Source organism: Oncorhynchus clarkii, chromosome 7 (genome assembly GCF_045791955.1).
Source record: "Oncorhynchus clarkii lewisi isolate Uvic-CL-2024 chromosome 7, UVic_Ocla_1.0, whole genome shotgun sequence".
In the NCBI taxonomy this organism is placed as follows: domain Eukaryota; kingdom Metazoa; phylum Chordata; class Actinopteri; order Salmoniformes; family Salmonidae; genus Oncorhynchus; species Oncorhynchus clarkii.
In genome coordinates, this window is record NC_092153.1 from 44,279,414 (window position 1) to 44,296,334 (window position 16,921).

The window sequence follows — 16,921 nt, forward strand, 5'->3', positions numbered from 1 at the left end:
ATCAGCATGTATCTTACTTGCTACTTTGTAACATTTGGCCAACACGATAATGTTTCAGCTAGAGCGGTCAGCTGTGCTGCCGAACTCTGCACATTAATAATGGCAAAACAAACTGCCTTATCAGGAAAGCTAATTTGTGCTATTAGATAGAATTTCACTACGCTAGCTAGCTAGAGGGTGCATTAAGCATTGAATGTGTGAACTGCCGTTTTCATATGGATTGATTTGAGACTGGTTCAGCCAGCATGCAGACACTAGCTAGCACATTTCCATGCACATTTAGAGTTGAATAAATAACTTATTTTTAGTGATCCTGTCTGATGTGAGACAATTCCGGTACTCTCGCAATGTCCACCCATTATGCCACCATTGACTTGAATGGGGACGCCCGTTATATTCATTCTATTTCTATGGCAGCACACATGGTCAGGAGCGGAGGAGAGGAGAAAATCTGGGTCTAAAAATGGTTCTTACGTTGACCGCGGTCATTTGGCTGGACAATTACTGTCTTCCAAAATTCCATGACTGTCAATGCCCTACTTGACAGTGCTCGTTTGTCAAGTTGCCAACGTTGCACTGGTAATCACTTTTTTTATATAGCAACAGCAGGCAGTGTACAGGAGGCTGTGATGCTGTTGGTTGTCTCTGTGTATCATACTGACCACTGAGAGACAGCTGTATAATGAGCCACCTGGTCTGCTGCTGATTTAGAGAGGACTGTTCTGTTTGCTACTGTACCAGGGGCCTATAATCTTTCCTTGGCTGGCTGCATCCTGGAACACAAAGCAAGACTGAAGCCCTCTGGTGATTTTACATATCCGCCATGACACCTCTTTACAGGCTCAAATCAAAGTTTATTGGCTTCATACACAGATTTGCAGATGTTATCACAGATGCAACGGAATGCTTTTGTTTCTGGCTGCAGCAGTGCAGCCATCCCTCGCAATACAAAACAATACACACATAATCCAGAAGGTCCCCAAAGAATTTGCACAAAGTATCAGGACGAGCAATCAAAACGATCTCTGCATACAAATCCAGTTGAATGACATCTTGCAGGAGTCATTAATGCAGATAGGCCTGAATCTTCCCATTATCGGCACAATGCAGTTCATCCATGTGATACATTAACAAAATATTAGTAATTTGATATGTAAAACAAGTACAACTATCCTAACCCCATTCATTCCCCTTGGGGAGATGCTTACAGTGTATTTAAAAAAAATCTAAACATAAGAATGTCCTACAGTACGATACATAGCCTACACACTGCATGGGCTATAAAAGGAAAATGCTGCCTGGACTGGATCCAGAACCCCATCGAGGTGTCATATTTATATTTCAGACTACCTGCTAAGCATCCTGTGTTTTGCAGCCAGTAGTAAATCTGACTGAGCTATTATGAAAAGGATTTTCATCGGTCTTATAACTGTGTAGTTACACTAATTACTACAGTAACGTTGTAGTTACATATTATTTTACTAATTGCATTGTAATTGCAAAATAAGGGAGTTGAGCGTGTCTTGCTATTTCCCAGGTAGTATATGCCTCTTGTGTAATAAAGAAAAAGCACCCAACTTCGTTATTATTATTATTAGTTACAACATATTAGCCCATGTAACATGTCAATACAATGTTGTGACTAGTGTAATTACAGCATAACTACACAGGTATGAGAGCAACAAATGTTATTAAAATGCTAGATCCTAATAGTGTAAATGCTTCAGCAGAATTCTCCAAGAACGAGGCCTAATTCTGATACTTGCATTGCTGCACCAACATAGGAATCAAACAGAGAGTGTTCGAGGAATGCCAATCCCAGATGTTCAGGTGTTCAGATTCCAAGTTCCTCCAATATTAATTCAGCTGTGTTGGTTCATAAGGCACAATGGTTTTAGATGTTTAGGAGTCAAGTGTGAATAGGCGTGTATTAAGAACTATTATTTGTAATAATAAGGGGGAAAAATGCTCTTGAAACCGCCCTAAAAGGTTTAACACCCTAAAAGGTTTATTCACAGGCAAAGCCCCAATCCTTTTGATATTTCACCAGCTTCTCCCAAACCAAGTATTTATTTTCATAATAACCCCTCAAATATATATATACATTTAAGCCAGGAATCTCTGCCGAAGCTGTTCTTGCTCTGTTTATTTTTAGCTCAGAAGGTTTGGCTTAGGTCTGAGTGAGCAGACTGGCTTAGCATTGCTGTGAATGCCCTTACAGCAGGTAGCGGGTGAAACACAGCTCACATCCACTGTTTAGGCAGTTTGGTCTCAGGCCTTTATGTCCTTATAGTTTCTCACAATGTGCAGCCTCCAGAGAGGGCAGCTGGATGCCTCTGCTCTGCTTAGCCAAAATTGGGCATACTGAGTTTGATGGGCAGCTCCCACAGCAATCTGCCCTCTACAATTCTTGACCAATATTCCTTTTGTTGATACAATTAAATAGTGGTATTATGCACTGTGATGCTGATTGGTGACACATGCAGGATAGCCTGGATCAAAATGACAGTCATGCTTAGGAGTGAAAGAGACGGGTGTAATAATGAAGATGGAGACTAAAGGGGCAATCTGCAGTTGCTACATCCATTTTTTGCAATTCTAAATTATGTATACCCATTGATTCTTAAAGAATATACCCCAGCAGAACCCCAAAATACAAGCTTGTTTTACTCCAATGTTTGTAAACAATGTAAATGTAGGCCTAAACAAACACTATATAGTCTTAAAACATGGTTCAAACTGTCATTTTAATGTCATGCATGATCAGTCCATGGATGGTCAGTCCTAGCCTCCAGTCAATCCTTGCGTTTGTTACCAAATATTGATGAGCCTGTGCGCCAGTGGCAGCAGTGGCATCACTCAAGTGGGTGCTGCACTAATGGTGGTGCTGTTTGAGCACAGAGTGGCTGTTGGGCACGGCGAGGTGCGCTGCTGAGGCTGCGGCCCTATCTGTCTTTAACCACCTGGCTGTGACTGAGATGCTTCCTCCTCCATCGATGTTTCCTCTACGCTGCTCCGTTCACGATCCAAAGTGCTTGAACAACCCTCCATGACCCATCCATCAGACGTCTGAACTTGCTGGATTAGCTACCTAAGACATTTATTGGTTCACTTTGATTTCTTGGTGTGCATGCAATTCAGCTTTTAGCTGTCATGTATACTGAAATGAAAGTCAACTCAGCATCCATAGCTCTGTCTTAAGAATTTCAATGTGGTAACATTTCTCCTGTCCCATCCCTCAGCCTTTTCCCAAAACAGCAGTGGGGTGCCCAGCTTTGTTATTGTTTCGTCTTCAAATTTCCTTTAAAGTATTTAAAAATCCCTTTAAAGTATTGAGCGACTCAACATCATTATTTGTACTGTGTATGCACGTGCATCAGTAGCATCCACTGCTGAGGAGGAAAATTGTAGCTGATGTTATTGTTTGTCTGTTTTTGGAGGCTAGATGGATGTGCAGTCAGAGAAATTAATATTCTGAGTGTTTGACAGCTGTCATTGCTCCTCCTGTCCCCAGGCTTGTGGATGACCGCTGTGTGGTACAGCCAGACACAGGCGACCTTAACAACCCACCCAAGAAATTTCGAGGTAAGGACTATCACTCTGTTCAGTCTGCTGTTCAAGTGCAAGCACTCAACCAATATTGTTTGCTCAAACAATCAGCAAGGAGTTAAGGCATCGCTTCATGTGACCTTTTTTTCACTATAGCTTGCTCTCTCAGTCCAAATCAAATAATACTTTTATTTGTCACATGCTTTGTAAACAACAGGTGTAAACTAACAATGAAATGCTTACTTACGGGCCCTTCCGTAATTTTATAATAGCAAAATATAAACACAGGCAATAAATATACAATGAGTAACGATAACTTGGCTATATACACAGGGTACCAGTACAGAGTCGATGTGCAGGGGTACGGGGTAACTGAGGTAGATAATATGTACATATAGGTAAGGATAAAGTGAATAGGCAACAGGATAGATTTTAAACAGTAGGAGCAACATATGTGATGAATCAAAAGAGTTAGTGCAAAAGGGGTTGATGCTGATAGTTCAGGTAGCTATTTGACCTCTTAAGAATTAGCCCCTTTTTTTCCCAATTTTAGTCTAAAATGACATACCAAATCTAATTGCCTGTAGCTCAGGCCCTGAAGCAAGGATATGCATATTCTTGGTACCATTTGAAATGAAACACTTTGAAGTTTATGGAAATGTGAAAGGAATGTAGTAGAATATAACACAATACATCTGGTTAAAGATTATTCAAGAATAAAAAAGCAGTTATTTTGTATTTGTTTTGTGTACCATCATCTTTGAAAAAATGTACCATCATCTTTGAAATGCAAGAGAAAGGCCATAATGTATTATTCGCGCCTGGCGGGTTGAAATATGATTGTTTGTGTTTGTTTGATGGGGTGTTGTCCTCAGATAATAGCATGGTTTGCTGTCGCTGTAAAGCCTTTTTGAAATCTGACATGGTGGCTAGACTAACAAGAAGTAAAGCTTTAATTTGGTGTATTGCACTTGTGAATTTGAATTTGAATTTGGCGCTCTGCCATTTCACCGGATGTTGTCAAATCAATTAAAGGGATTAACTGTGCAGCTGTATAACTTTTTGGGGATCTGAGGGCCCATGCCAAATCTTTTCAGCGTCCTGAGGGGGAAGAGGTATTGTCGTGACTTCTTCACAACTGTGTTGGGGTGAGTGGACCATGATCATTCTTTAGTGATGTGGACACCGAGGAACTTGGACCTCTCTGCCCCCTCGATTGCATCCCTGTTGAAGTGGATGGGGGCGTCCTTGGCCCCATTCCTGCAGTCCACGATCAGCTCCTGGCACCACACTGCCAGGTCACTGACCTCCTTATATGCTGTCTCATCATCATCGGTGCTCAGGCCAACCAACCTTGTGTCTTAAGCAAACCTAATGATGGTGTTGGAGTTGTCCATGGCCACACAGTCATGGGTGAACAGGGAGTATAGGATGGGATAAAGCACGCACCCCAGAGGGGTCCCCGTGTTTAGGGTCAGCATGATGGATGTGTTGTTGCCTATCCTCACCACCTGGGGATGGCCTGTCAGGAAGTTCAGGATCCAGTTGCAGAGGGAGGTGTTTAGTCCCAGGGTCCTGAGCTTAGTGATGAGCTTTGGTATTGGATGCTGCAATAGTCAATGAACAGCATTCTCACAGTAGGTGTTCCTCTTGTCCAAGTGGGAAAGGGCAGTATGGAGTGCAATAGTGTGGAGTGGATTTGTTGGGGCAATATGCGAATTGGAGTGGGTCCAGGGTGTCTGGGATGGTGTTGTTAATGTTAGCCATGACCAGCCTTTCAAAGCATTTCATGGCTACAGATGTGCTACAGGGCAATAGTAATTTAAACAGGGTATTTTGGTGATCTTGGACACACTGTGGTGGTCTGCTTTAAACGTAGGTATTACAGACTGGGTCAAGGAGAAGTTGAAAATGTTGCCAGCTCGTCAACGCATATTTTGGGTACGCGTCCTGGTAATCCGTCTGGTCCCGCGCCCTTGTGAATGTTAACCTGTTTAAAGGTCTTACTCATGTTGGGTACAGAGAGTGAGATCACATAGTCCTCCGAAACAGCTGGTGCTCTCATGCATAGTTCAGTGTTGCTTGCCCCGAAGTGGGTATAGAAGGAATTTAACTCGTCTGGTAGGCTCGCGTCGCTGTGCAGCTCACGTCTGGGTTTCCCTGTGTAATCCGTGATAGTTTGCAAGCCCTGCAAAATATGCTGAGCGTCAGAGCCGGCACAGTAGGATTCGATCTTTGTCCTGTATTGATGTTTTGACAGTTTGATGGGTCATCAGAGTTCATAGCGGGATTCCTTATAATCGTCCAGATTAGTTTCCCGCTCCTTGAACACAGCAGCTCCTACCTTTAGTTCTGTGTGGATGTTGCCTGTAATCCATGGCTTCTGGTTGGGATATGTATGTAAGGTCAATGTGGGGACGACTTCATCGATGCGCTTATTAATGAAGCCGGTGACTGATGTGGTAAACTCCTCAATATTATAGGATGAATCCAGGAACATATTCCCGTCTGTGCTATCGAAACAGTCATGTAGTGTATAATCTGCTTCGTCAGACCACTTCTGTATTGAGCACTGGCACTTTATATTTGAGTTTTCGGACAACTTCCGTATTGAGCACTGGTACTTCCAGCTTGAGTTTTTGCTTGTAAGTAGGAATCAGGATGATAGTTATGGTCAAATCTGCCAAATGGAGAGCTTTGTATGTGTTTCTGTGCGTGGAGTAAAGGTGATCTAGAGGTTTTTTTTCACTCTAGTTGCACGGGTGACTTGCTGGTAAAAGTGAGTGTCCCCTGTTGTCTGATAACATTACACTGGACATGATGTCAGCTGGAAAAAGCTGTTTAGATTCTCTTCTCTGAGGCCATCGTCATTACATGGGGATTATAACTAAGTACTGTATGTTTAACCAAGTGGTTTGTGCTCCGTGTAACCATTAGATCAGCAGTAGTTGACACTGAGGAGATATAAAAGGTATTTTGAGACATGGAGATGTGACCCCTGCTCCTTTGTTATGAAATGTGAACTGGTGTCTTTGTGTAAATGAAGCTGTAATGAAGATAATTAACCTTGCGTTCACCTGCCACCCCTCAGCCCCTGACTGAAATGTGGCACTAGGCTACATTACAGTACAGTTAGTACACCACAATGTGTCACCTAGTGAGAGGCCTGTACCCTGTGTTAACTCTGAGGGGAAAGTATGTTTAACTCTGATGCCCTTTGTTCTTTCACCACTAAAACCTAATGAGAATTTTCATCTATATTATTTTATCTGGCAGTGGCAGCATTTAAGAATTAAGCTTTGTGCAAATGTATCAAATGTCTTTGGACTGTAAAGCATTCTGTAAAGCGATTGATGGCGGAGTGCCATGTTTCTTATAGTTATTGAGGCTGACGAGTAGAACTAGCCAGATGCAGTCCATTTCCTGCAAATGTAAGCAGTGTGGATTACGCTAGGACATCTCTCAGAGCTAAGTGTTCAGAGACTGTCTAGAAGTCTGAAACAGGATTGTGTGTGAGTAAAATGTACTATTTTCTGGCAGTTTCTCAAGGCATTCGGGATTCTTCTACTACAAGTTATGAGTCATGCTTTTGATCAATGTTTGACATTAATGAACACAGCCCAGGGGTTCTTGCATTAGATCAGATTGATCTTCATACATCTTTCATGACAGGTCTGATAGACTTCACTGTCCATTTCCACATTTCCATCAACAGGTGAGCGAGCACTCAGTTAATATAGATTGATGCAGTAGTGCGGATGATGCATCCAACTGGGTGTTAGACTCCAATGTGTTTCCAGGGTTTGGTTTTGCCTGAGTTTTGCTCTCAGTAATGTTGTCTGTGAAGTCGCAAACTGTTTGGTGGTTTTGAGGCCCATTTGTGATAGCCAAAAGCAACCCCTGGTGTCTTGGTTCCAATGCAAACCCTTATTCCCAGCTTTCTGTTATTGGGATTTTGATAGGCTGAGGCAGCAGCAAAAAAAGTTTGTTTGTTATTTAGTTAACTTTGCTTTCACTGGAACTAGAGCTTAGTTCCAGTGAAAGGCATCTTAATTCATGAACAACAACACTGTCCTGAAATAAAACACGTTGATACATCTACGAGTGTATTTTGACACTGCTGTTTTAAACCCTACCACATTTAATACTTGGATGTTTCGGAATTCACTTTCTATTGCTTTAACATATCAAATCCAAAGTATAGGTTTAGTCATTCAACAGCATCAAATAGTCGGAGGACTCGGAAAAATTACTGTGATTAGTGAAGTGAAAGTACATTGGGACTCGTGGGGTTCATCATAAATTGCCATGGCTGTTTGAACTGGCACTGTGCCAATCTGATTGCCATAGAAATTGTATATTGACCTTTCCCAGATGGAGATTTCAACGGTGGATGAAGTTATGCTACAAAATTGCTCTTTTTTTAGCTCATGTTGAACACATAGGCTTGTGCGTAATGCAAATGCTGAATTTCATAATTTATTGTATACTGTCAGCCTACATAATAAGATAATAGACTACACTCTCATTTATAGCACTTTGATGAAAACTACATTAGGTTATTTTGGAGAAGCTATGAATTTGTATGATTGGTTGGAAATTATACCAATGTTCTGTTTTGAGCTTTATTCTCAGACTTATTCTCGAACTGTTACTTTCCCCCCCCACTAACTCAAAACCATACAGGCTAGATGTTATTGGGACTTTAAGACTGATCAGTGATGTGTCAGACAGTAAAGCACCTGGAGTGTTTACAGTAGAAGCCTCCCTGCATCTCAAGGTCAGTGCAGCAGAATGATTCTGGCATCAGCAGGGAGGGCCATCTGGGAGTGGTTGTGAGACTCCTGCTGATGGGCTCCTGGAGGCGCTGGCTGCATACTGTCTCGGTCTCTAATGGAGCCCTTTTCAAATGAGCACAAGGCCTTGGCAGGCCTCCAGAGCAGACCTTTAGTAAATTATTTTTTGAGTGAATTGACGTGATGGCCAATGTGAGTTACATTTACTCGAATCAAGGTCATGTAAATTTAATTGACCTTTTTATTCCTGAAAATTATGAGCCCCACTTTACTTTATATAGATTTCAAGACTAAAGGCTGGTTTATACTGCGTCTATCGACATGTATGTAGATAGTTGTCGCAGTGAACATTCTATTGCTGTCCTACATCAAACTTGTCATTGTCGCTATGAACATGTATAAACACAAAAACGACAGGCTGCATGACATCAACAGCCTGGTGGTCAGAAACCCATCCGTTTAAAAATGTCAATCTAGCAAATCAGGCAACTAAAAGCAACTTTTTAAACAATGTTTTGGTTCGTTTCTAGCTTGTTAGCTAGCTAGATAACGCTGAATTAGCTGGCTAGCCAATTCAAATAATGACCGTATATAGCTGACAACATCTTAACTTTAGCTAATTTGTATTCGCTATTACAGGAAAATAAACTCAAAACAAGATCATTATTTACAAGTTAATGGTGAGCTAATTACAGAAAGTGGCTTATTGTTGTGAGTTTGATGAAATAAAAGCAGGCCATTCTAACATAGAATTTTAGAACTTGTACACTGTCTCGTTGGCCTAACGTTATATCCTAATTTGACTTTGGTGCAGGTCATGTTGCTCTTCACATTACCGTCTCTGGTAAACACACACTATATCAAAGTTTATTTGTCACATGCACAGGATACAGAAGGTATAAATGGTACAGTGAAATGGTTACTTGCATAGTGGAGTCTTTTGTTTGGACATGGAGCTAGCTAGCTACCTGAACAATGATTCATAATCCCAACTCATAATGTTCCTACCCTTCATGAATCTGCTGGTAGCTAAAGCTAACCAATTAGCTAGGTTCAATGTTAGCTAGCTAGTTAACATCAGGCTATAACTAGCAATGCAAATGTCTCTGAGATACAAATAATATTACTACAAAGATCATACACGTAACGTTAGCTAGCGAGCAAGCCAGCTAACGTTAGCTAGTTAGCTAACAATACGCTTTAACTTACAATGAAAATGCCTTTCTGACAAAATTAGAAACTTATAGTATCTGAAAATTTAGCAAGCTAGACTCTCTTACCCGTCCGTATACATGGATGAACACTTCCCCCTCTCTGTCATGGATGACATGGTTACCCTTAGTTTGAAGATATAATCCAGAGACAGGTATTTTATACAAAGCCTTCTTCTGTGTGTTCTCTTTTTGACTCCCTCGGCATTATTTGCAATAAAACGCCAGAATTCTCTCCATCTGCTTCCATCGGGCATTCCACTGATTTTAAAACACGGTCCACCAGAAAGTGGAGAGCATTAGCAACACTTTGCAAAATCTTTTGAAAATAGCTGCGTTAGAAACGTACCGATGTGTCTACGTTGAAATGCCTCTCCTGTAAAGTAGTGATGCTCGACATATGCTTAGTTTCCTGAAGCGAGTCACAGTTTATGTCAACCTTCAGGTTCAATGGTGACAAAATTAAGAGGTGGTGTGTAATGAAACACACCACAGCTACTCTTGTACAGTGCATTTGGAAAGTATGCAAACCACATTACTTTTTCAAAATTTTGGTACGTTACAGCCTTATTCTAAAATGGATTAAAAAATGTTTACCTCATAAATCTATACACAGCACCCCGTAATGACAAAACACATTTTTTTTTTTGCAAATGTATTCAAAATAAAAATAGATACCTTATCTACATAAGTATTCAGACCCTTTGCTATGAGACTAAAAAATTAGCTAAAGTGCATCCTGTTTCTATTGATCATACTTGATGTTTCTAAAACTTGATTTGAGTCCACCTGTTGTAAATTGAATTGATTGGACATGATTTGGAAAGGCACACACCTGTCCTTATAAGGTCCCACAGTTGACAGTGCATGTCAGAGAAAAAAACCAAGCCATGAGGTCAAAGGAATTGTCGTTTGACCCCCGAGACAGGATTGTGTCGATGCACAGATCTGGGGAAGGTTACTAAAACATTTTTGGAGCTTTGGTCCCCATGAACACAGTGGCTTCTTCCTAGAGCTGGCTGCTCAGCCAGACTGAGCAATCGGGGGAGAAGGGCCTTGGACAGGGAGGTGACCATGAACCTGATGGTCACTCTGACAGAGCTCCAAAGTTCCTCTGTGGAGATGAGAGGCTTCCAGAAGGACAACCATCTCTGAAGCACTCCACCAATCAGGCCTTTATGGTAGACTGGCCAGACGGAAGCTACTCCTCAGTAAAAGGCACGACAGACCGCTTGGCAATTGCAAAAAGGCACCTAAAGGACTCTCAGACCATGATAAACTAAATTCTCGGGTCTGATGAAACGAAAATTGAACTCTTTGGCCTGAATGCCATGTGTCACATCTGGAGGAAACAAACCTGGCACCATCCCTACGGTGAAGCATGGTGGTGGCAGCATTATGCTGTGGTGTTGTTTTTCAGCGGCAGGGACTGGGAGTCTAGTCAGGATCGAGGGAAAGGTGAACGGAGCAAAGTACAGAGGGATCCTTTATGAAAATCTGCTCCAGAGCGCTCAGGACCTCAGACTGGGGCAAAGGTTCACCTTCCAACAGGACATGTCTCTGAATGAACAATCCTAAGCACACAGTCAAGACAACGCAGGAGTTGCTTCAGGAACAATCTCTGAATGTCCTTGAGTGACCCAGCCATAGCTCAGACCTGATCTAACATCTCTGGAGAGACCTGAAAATAACTATGCAGCGACGCTCCCCATCCAACCTGAAAGAGCTTGAGAGGATCTGCAGAGAAGAATGGGAGAAACTCCCCAAATACAGGTGTGCCAAGCTTGTAGTGTCATACCTAAGAAGACTGGAGGCTATAATCGATGCCAAAGGTACTTCAACAAAGTACTGAGTAAGGGGTCTGAATACTTATGTAAATGTAATATTTCATTTTCTTATTTTCAAAATGTTGCTAAAAAAACACTTTTTGCTTTGTCATTATGGACTACTGTGGGTAGATTGAGGGGAAAAACTTAACAAAATGTGAAAGTTAAGAGGTCTGAATACTTTCCGAATACACTCTATATTGCACTCTTCATCCGGATATCGAAGATCACCTGCACTGTAGCACAATGGAAGATGGTAAAGAGTCAATTTATTGCCTCTGGTTAGTTTGATGTCAGTTGTATGTTTTGCCGTATGGATGTTTTTGTGTTTTTTTTAGTGCAGGAGCTCAAGATAATTTGATGGACAGTGTCAATTCCTTCCTCTGAAGCAGCCGTCCAGACTCCTGCTAGAGATTGAACCATCCATGCATCAGGTTTCAGGCCTCTAACAGGACTCACCCAGATATGTCACTGCTTAGTATTGAGATAAAAGAGGAATCAATAGCTAGTAGCAGAGTACCTTTTAGTTGTCTTTGTAGAGTCTTACTATACAGTTGAAGTCAGAAGTTTACATACACCTTAGCCAAATCCATTTAAACTCAATTTTTCACAATTCCTGACATTTAATCCTAGTAAAAAATTCCCTGTCTTAGGTCAGTTAGGATCACCACTTTATTTTAAGAATGTGAAATGTCAGAATAATAGAGAGAGAATGATTTATTTCAGCTTTTATTTCTTTAATCACAATCCCAGAGTGTCAGAAGTTTACATACACTCAATTAGTATTTGGTAGCATTGCCTTTAAATTGTTTAACTTGGGTCAAACGTTTTGGGTAGCCTTCCACAAGCTTCCCACAATGAGTTGGGTGAATTTTGGCCCATTCCTCCTGACAGAGGTGGTGTAAATGAGTCAGGTTTGTAGGTCACCTTGCTTGCACACGCTTTTTCAGTTCTGCCCACAAATCTTCTATAGGATTGAGGTCAGGGCTTTGTGGTGGCCACTCCAATACCTTGACTGTGTTGTCCTTAAGCCATTTTGCCACAACTTTGGAAGTATGCTTGGGACCATTGTCCATTTGGAAGACCCATTTGCGACCAAGCTTTAACTTCCTGACTGATGTTTTGAGATGTTGCTTCAATATATCCACATAATTTTCCTACCTCATGATGCCATCAATTTTGTGCAGCAAAGCAGCCCCACAACATGATGCTGCCACCCCTGTGCTTCACGGTTGGGATGGTGTTCTTCGGGTTGCAGGCCCCCCCCTTTTTCCTCCAAACATAACGATAGTCATTATGGCGAAACAGTTCTATTTTGGTTTCATCAGACCAGAGGACATTTTTCCAAAAAGTACGATCTTTGTCCCCATGTGCAGTTGCAAACCGTAGTCTGGCTTTTTTATGGCGGTTTTGGAGCAGTGGCTTCTTCCTTGCTGAGCGGCCTTTCAGGTTATGTCGATATAGGACTTGTTTTACTGTGGATGTAGATACTTTTGTACCTCTTCCTCCAGCATCTTCACAATGTCCTTTGCTGTTATTCTGGGATTGATTTGCACTTTTCTTACCACAGTAAGTTAATCTCTAGAAAACAGAACGAGTCTCCTTCCTGAGCGGTATGACGGCTGCATGGTCCCATGGTGTTAATACTTGCTTACTATTGTTTGTACAGATGAACGTGGTACCTTCAGGCATTTGGAAATTGCTCCCCAGGATGAACCAGACTTGTGGAGGTCTACAATTTTTTTTCTGAGGTCTTGGCTGATTTCTTTTGATTTTCCCATGATGTCAAGCAAAGAGGCACTGAGTTTGAAGGTAGGACTTGAAATACATCCACAGGAACACCTCCAATTGACTAAATTATGTGAATTAGCCTATCAAAAGCTTCTAAAGCCATGACATAATTTTATGGAATTTTCCAAGCTGTTTAAAGGCACAGTCAACTTAGTGTATGTAAACTTCTGACCCACAGGAATTGTGATACAGTGAATTATAAGTGAAATAATCTGTCTGTAAACAATTTTTGGAAAATTACTTGTGTCATGCACAAAGTAGATACCCAAACTGACTTGCCCAAACTATAGTTTGTTAACAGCACATTTGTGGAGTGGTTGAAAAACGAGTTTTAATGACTCCAACCAAAGTGTATGTAAACCTCCGACTTCAACTGTATGTTTTCGTGCCGCTGTTATTTATTTTCTGGCCTTACCATTCTCAGTTTTGATTGAGAATAGTCCTACATGACGTCTTTAGCCACATTTCGAATTGTGTTTCTGCTAAATGGCTTGCATTGTGAAGATGGTGAGCTGTTTTTGTTGTGGTTTGCACAACTGTTGTTTCGGTTCCCCAAATAGCTATAGTAGACATGACCACTACTGGACATTCGTTTATTTAGTCATCTAGGCTCGAATGGATGAACCTTAGTTGCAGCAATGGGAGTGACTAAAGTTATCTGGACTGATGTTGTATTGGGCGGTTATACTGTAGGGCGGTTATACTGTATACTGAGTATTGGTAGACATTGGCAGCAGGGTCCATTCCTATCTCCAGCTCCTTTTCCCACTGACCTCCCTGCCTTATTTGGCAATGTTGTCTAACTGGCGAAAAATGAAGAGGAAGGAAGAGTTCTGCTTTTAGGAAAGAGAGCAAATCTCAGATGCACTTAATTAGAGACTAGGCTACCTAGGAACTTTTTAGTTGTCTTGATCCTGTCCTCCCTGCTAAACATATGTCCTAAATGTTAATATTTTTTCTCATAGTCAGAAATAGAGCACAAGGTCCTGCAAGGGTTAACCCCCCTTGACTTTTCCCACCATGTCCAGCCCTGTCATGGTGTTTGATTAGATGCAAGACCAGGCAGTTCATTTTAGCAAGACAAGTGCAAAGTGTGTTCATGCCACAGTACAGAAGGAAAACCATATGCTGATTTCCTGGAACCAAACCAGACCTTAACTCTCTGACATACAGAAACATACTCACTCAGGGAGCAGCATTCTGTGCTTGGTTGGAGATTGATCAATACTCAACTGTGATACTAAACTCAGCAAAAAAAGAAACGTTCTCTCACTGTCAACTGCATTTATTTTCAGCAAACTTAACATGCATACATATTAGTATGAACATAACAAGATTCAACAACTGAGACATAAACTGAACAAGTTCCACAGACATGTGACTAACAGAAATTGAATAATGTGTCCCTGAAAAAAAGGGGGGGTTCAATATCAAAAGTAACAGTCGGTATCTGGTGTGGCCACCAGCTGCATTAAGTACTGCAGTGCATCTCCTCTTCATGGACTGTACCAGATTTGCCAGTTCTTGCTGTGAGATGTTACCCTGCTCTTCCACCAAGGCACCTGCAAGTTCCCGGACATTTCTGGGGTTAATGGCCCTAGCCCTCACCTTCCGATCCAACAGGTCCCAGATGTGCTCAATGGGATTGAGATCCGGGCTCTTTTCTGGCCATGGCAGAACACTGACATTCCGGTCTTGCAGGAAATCACGCACAGAACGAGCAGTATTGCTCGTGACATTGTCATGCTGGAGGGTTATGTCAGGATTAGCCTGCAGGAAGGGTACCACATGAGGGAGGAGGATGTCTTCCCTGTAACGCACAGCCTTGAGATTGCCTGCAATGACAACAAGCTCAGTCTGATGATGCTGTGACACACCGCCCCAGACCATGACTGACCATCTAACACCAAATCGATCCCGCTCCAGAGTACAGGCCTCGGTGTAATGCTCATTCCTTCAACGATAAATGAAAATCCGACCATCACCCCTGACCAAATCACCATCACCCCACCGCGGCTCATCAGTGAAGAGCACCTTTGCGAGTCCTGTCTGGTTCAGTGACAGTGGGCTTGTGCCCATAGGCAACGTTGTTGCCGGTGATGTCTGGTGAGGACCTGCCTTACACAGGCCTACAAGCTCTCAGTCCAGCCTCTCTCAGCCTATTGCGGACAGTCTGAGCACTGATGGAGGGATTGTGCGTTCCTGGTGTAACTTGGACAGTTGTTGTTGCCATCCTGTACCTGTCCCGCCGGTGTGATGTTCAGATGTACCGATCCTGTGCAGGTGTTGTTACACGTGGTCTGCCATTGCGAGGATGATCAGCTGTCCATCCTGTCTCCCTGTAGTGCTGTCTTAGGCGTCTCACAGTAAGGACATTGCAATTTATTGCCCTGGCCACATCTGCAGTCCTCATGCCTTCTTGCAGCATGCCTAAGGCACGTTCCCGCAGATGAGCAGGGACCCTGGGCATCTTTCTTTTGGTGTTTTTCAGAGTCAGTAGAAAGGCCTCTTTAGTGTCCTAAGTTTTCATCACTGTGACCTTAATTGCCTACCGTCTGTAAGCTGTTTGTGTCTTAACGACTGTTCCACAGGTGCATGTTCACTAAATTTTTATGGTTCATTGAACAAGCGTGGGAAACAGTGTTTTAACCCTTTAAAATGAAGATCTGTGAAGTTATTTGGATTTTTACAAATGATCTTTGAAGGACAGTCCTAGTGTTTGTAGAGTGAGCTCATCCTTCTTGAAACTGTCATCATTGGCCAGTGGAATGAGAACTTCCATAAACATGGCTAACTTGATGTACCATATCTCTTTTTGAAATAGCAAAATATCAGGGGCATTATCTTGTGAATTTATAAGCAAAGCCCTGCTCTATACCTTACATGTCATGAACAAAAATGTGATTCCGCATTCTATAGGTTCTCCACATGAAGGCATGCTACCTAACAGTACACTGCTTCAATCAATTCATCATGCGCCTGAGAAAATGGGCACCCCACTTTGCAGGCAGCTGGTCACTCACACACTCGCTGCACGGCTGCTTGACAGTTCCATTCAGTTTGTTCTACCTATCTAGCTAGCTAAATGAAGTGACAAGGGTGCGTTCTGAGCCCGCTCCTGTCCTCCCTGTTCACCCACGACTGCGTGGCTATGCACGCCTCCAACTCAATCATCAAGTTTGCGGATTACACTACAGTAGTAGGCTTGATTTACCGACAACGACGAGACGGCCTACAAGGAGGAGGTGAGGTCCCTCGGAGTGTGGTGTCAGGAAAATAATCTCACACTCAACGTCAACAAAACAAAGGAGATGATCGTGGACTTCAGGAAAAAGCAGAGGGAGCACCCCCCTATCCACATTGACGGGACAGTCGTGGAGAGGGTAGTAAGTTTTAAGTTCCTCTGCGTACACATCACGGACAAACTGAATTGGTCCACCCACACAGACAGCGTTGTGAAGAAGGTGCAGCAGCGCCTCTTCAACCTCAGGAGGCTGAAGAAATTTGGCTTGTCACCAAAAGCACTCACAAACTTCTACAGATGCACAATCGAGAGCATCCTGTTGGGCTGTATCACCGCCTGGTACGGCAACTGCTCCGCGCACAACCGCAAGGCTCTCCAGAGGGTAGTGAGGTCTGCACAACGCATCACCGGGGGAAAACTACCTGCCCTCTAGGACACCTACACCACCCGATGTCACAGGAAGGCCATAAAGATCATCAAGGACAACAACCACCCGAGCCACTG

At 42.5% G+C, this 16,921-nt stretch overlaps 1 protein-coding gene across 1 annotated transcript in view; it reads left to right on the top strand.

Moving 5' to 3' along the window:
• The window catches only part of LOC139413352 (inositol 1,4,5-trisphosphate-gated calcium channel ITPR1-like), a 143,317-nt gene that overhangs the window by 7,121 nt on the left and 119,275 nt on the right, over positions 1-16,921 (top strand). The window contains exon 3 of the mRNA XM_071160611.1: positions 3,515-3,585. Coding sequence (XP_071016712.1) covers positions 3,515-3,585 — 71 coding nt within the window. The remainder of the gene's footprint in view (positions 1-3,514; positions 3,586-16,921) is intronic.